Below are 2,821 nucleotides of genomic sequence, written 5' to 3'. Positions count from 1 at the left end.
GTTATTACTATTTTGCAAATTTAAAGTGCACCAAGAGAGCAGTAACTGAAGAAGAAAGTTGTAAATTCCTATAAGGCAAAAACTTACCACCTAATTAAGTCGGTGTGAGCTCAGGTTTTTACAAAAGAGGCGCGTTAAGGGTGGACAACGCCCAGGGAGCTACAGAGCCCCCAGCTGGGGCCTCTAGCTGGCAGGCGGCATCTGCAGGACCGAAGAGCAGGCCGATCGCCTGGCGGCAGCATCCTGCTCCGCAAAACCAGGTCGGGAAGGGTGGGGGCGGACAAGGTCGCAGCCGGGCGGCCAGGTAACCAGGGCGCCCGCTGGAATGATCACCCCCCTCCCCCCGCAGACCGGACGTAGAGCGCCGCGCCCTGTCGCCCTCCAATAAAGATGTGAAGTCCCTGAAGCTGCTGCCTCGAGTTGTCTCCTCCGTCCCATCCCTCGCCCACCCCCGCTGAGACCCTACCCCACGTGGGGGTTGGAGGGACGTGGGCCCGGCCCGCCGGCGGGAGGCACACGGGGCGGGGTGGGGCGGGGCGGGGCAGGCCCCGCAGGGAGGGAGCAGCCAGATCCAGTTGGCCTGGGGCGGACGCTGAAGTCTGCAAGCCGGAGAGCCTCCAGCAGCCTCCAAAGGGGTGGGGGGCGGGGTCCGCGGACCACGCGTCCCGTGGTGCCCCGCGGCCGCTTCCGGGTCCCGTGATGCCCTGCGGCGCGCCGGACGTGGGGGGGGCCTGGGCCATGCTGCGCGCGCTGCGAGTACTGGGTGGGGGCCCCCCGTGTGGGCCTCCGGCCCCGCTGGTGCTGCCCGTGCGGGGCCGCAAGACCCGCCACGACCCTCCGGCCAAGTCCAAGGTCGGGCGCGTGGCGACCCCGCCCAAGGTGGATCCTGTAGAATTGTTCTTGCTGACGGAGCGTTACCGGCAGTACCGCCAGACGGTGTGCGCCCTCAGGTGTGTGTGACAAGGGGGAGGTGGCCGTCGGTGCTGTGGGCGGTGTATCGGAGCGGGCGGGCGTGGAGGGTGCCGACTTTGGGCGCGTCTCCGCCCAGGCTGGAGTTCGCGTCCGAGGTGCGGAAGAAGGTGCACGAGGCCCGGTCCGGGGTCCTGGCAGAGCGCAAGGCGCTGCAAGATGCTACCGAGCACCGCGACCTGATGGCCTGGAACCAGGCGGAGAACCAGCGGCTGCACGAGCTGCGGTGAGTGGCCCGGGAGGCGGGCCGGGCCGCTGGCTGGCGCGGCGGAAAGCCAGCCGCGCTCAGTCTCAGCCTTTTGCCCCACCCCAGGTTAGCGAGACTGCGGCAGGAGGCGCTGGAGCAGGAGCAGCGGCAGGCGGAGGAGAAAGCTCGGCGGGCCAGAGAGGCGCAGGCCTGGGCGCAGCTCAAGGAGCAGGAAGTGCTGCAGCTGCAGGTGGGCCGCAGCTGGGACCGGAGGCCGGGGACTCCGCCTTGGCGCGGCGCAGTGGGGCACTGCCTACGTGCACTGAGAGCGAGCAGCCTTGAGTCTTGAGAGTTAGCAGAAGAGGATTTGGGAAAGGAGTGCAGGGAGAGTGAGTGGCAGGCGCAGAGACCCAGAGTTGTTACAAAAAGTATTCCAGCAGCTAGGTGGTGGTAAGCCCGCATCTGTGGGAGGGACCCCCGTTTTCACAAGGAGTTCATATTTTGGTTTGCGGGTGATAAAGTCATTAAAGTGTTAATATTCTGGGCTAGGGCGGCAGGTGTGAGACTTAATAAAAGCAGGGGAACCAGTTAGGAGTGATCCAGCAAGAATGGATGAGGTCTGAATTAAAGTAATAGAGGGAGGGACGCCTGGGTGGCTCAGTCTCAGGTCATGATCCCAGCGTCCTGGGATTTAGTCCTGCATGAGGCTCTTTGCTCAGGGGGGACCCTGCTTCTCTGCTCCCGCTGCTTGTGCTCGAACTCTCTCTCCCACCCTCCCTCTCTCTCTCTGACAAATAAATCTTTAAAAAAAAAAAAAAAAAGGAATAGAGGGAGAAGGACAAGTTTGAGAGAGATTAAGAGGGACATTGAGGCAACATTGAGAAACTGATTCCACCCAGTGGGACATGAGATTGTCACAACCAGTGTGCTTGGTGTTCCGGCTGAGATATCCAGTGGATAATTATCTAAGAAAGAGGAATATGGTAAGGCTGCCTGATGTTCTTCCACGGGAAGGTCATCAGGGCACTCACAGAGGACCTGGGTTCCAAGCATCCGTCCAGGAGGAGAGCTGGAGGCTGTCAGTGGGTAAAGGCCAGCAGGTATGTGCTTCCATTCATGTGGACTTGTGTCTCCCAATAGGAGGAAGCAAAAAATTTCATCACTCGAGAGAACCTGGAGGCACGGGTGGAAGAAGCTTTGGACTCGCCAAAGAGCTACAACTGGGCCATCACCAAAGATGGGCTGGTGGTCAGGCCACAGCACAAGGGCTCTTAAGGGCCCAGTAAGGACAGCACCCACCTAGGGACCATGTGTGTATGGGGTAGGAGGGTCGGGCCTGATCTGCAATAAACGTGTTGATGTTTCTAATGAAGAAGGAGGCTCAACCTGTTCGGTGTGGCCCTCACATTGTGGCCTCTGCATCCACCACTTGGTCAGACATTCCCATACACAGTGTCCTGTTCTGCACCTGTGTACAGCTCAGCAAAGCACCAAACCTTAGAGGTTCCCGTCTCACAGAGGAGCACAATGGACCATCGTCCCCTCAGGCAACCAGGTCATCTACTAAGTGTCATCAAGGACAAGGACAGTGGTTGGCAAATTAGAGTCCTTGGGCACAATCTGGCCCACTGCCTATTTTTTGTAAATAAATTTTATTGGAACACA

The 2,821-nt window shown here is 59.9% G+C and overlaps 1 protein-coding gene and 1 pseudogene across 1 annotated transcript; both read left to right on the top strand.

The window, feature by feature from the left end:
• LOC121104647 overlaps positions 1-458 on the top strand; it is a 1,702-nt pseudogene extending 1,244 nt beyond the window's left edge.
• A 232-nt stretch (positions 459-690) lies between these two features.
• On the top strand, positions 691-2,821 carry LOC103674520 (28S ribosomal protein S26, mitochondrial). The gene is made up of 4 exons (XM_040638063.1): positions 691-950; positions 1,049-1,195; positions 1,283-1,406; positions 2,297-2,821. Exons 1-4 carry the CDS (start codon positions 700-702, stop codon positions 2,429-2,431), a joined length of 657 nt encoding a protein of 218 aa, XP_040493997.1. The 5' UTR covers positions 691-699; the 3' UTR covers positions 2,432-2,821.

This window comes from Ursus maritimus, unplaced genomic scaffold (genome assembly GCF_017311325.1).
Source record: "Ursus maritimus isolate PB19 unplaced genomic scaffold, ASM1731132v1 scaffold_22, whole genome shotgun sequence".
Lineage (NCBI taxonomy): Eukaryota > Metazoa > Chordata > Mammalia > Carnivora > Ursidae > Ursus > Ursus maritimus.
Note: the sequence above shows the minus strand (reverse complement) of the source record. Positions and strands in the feature narration are given on the sequence as shown.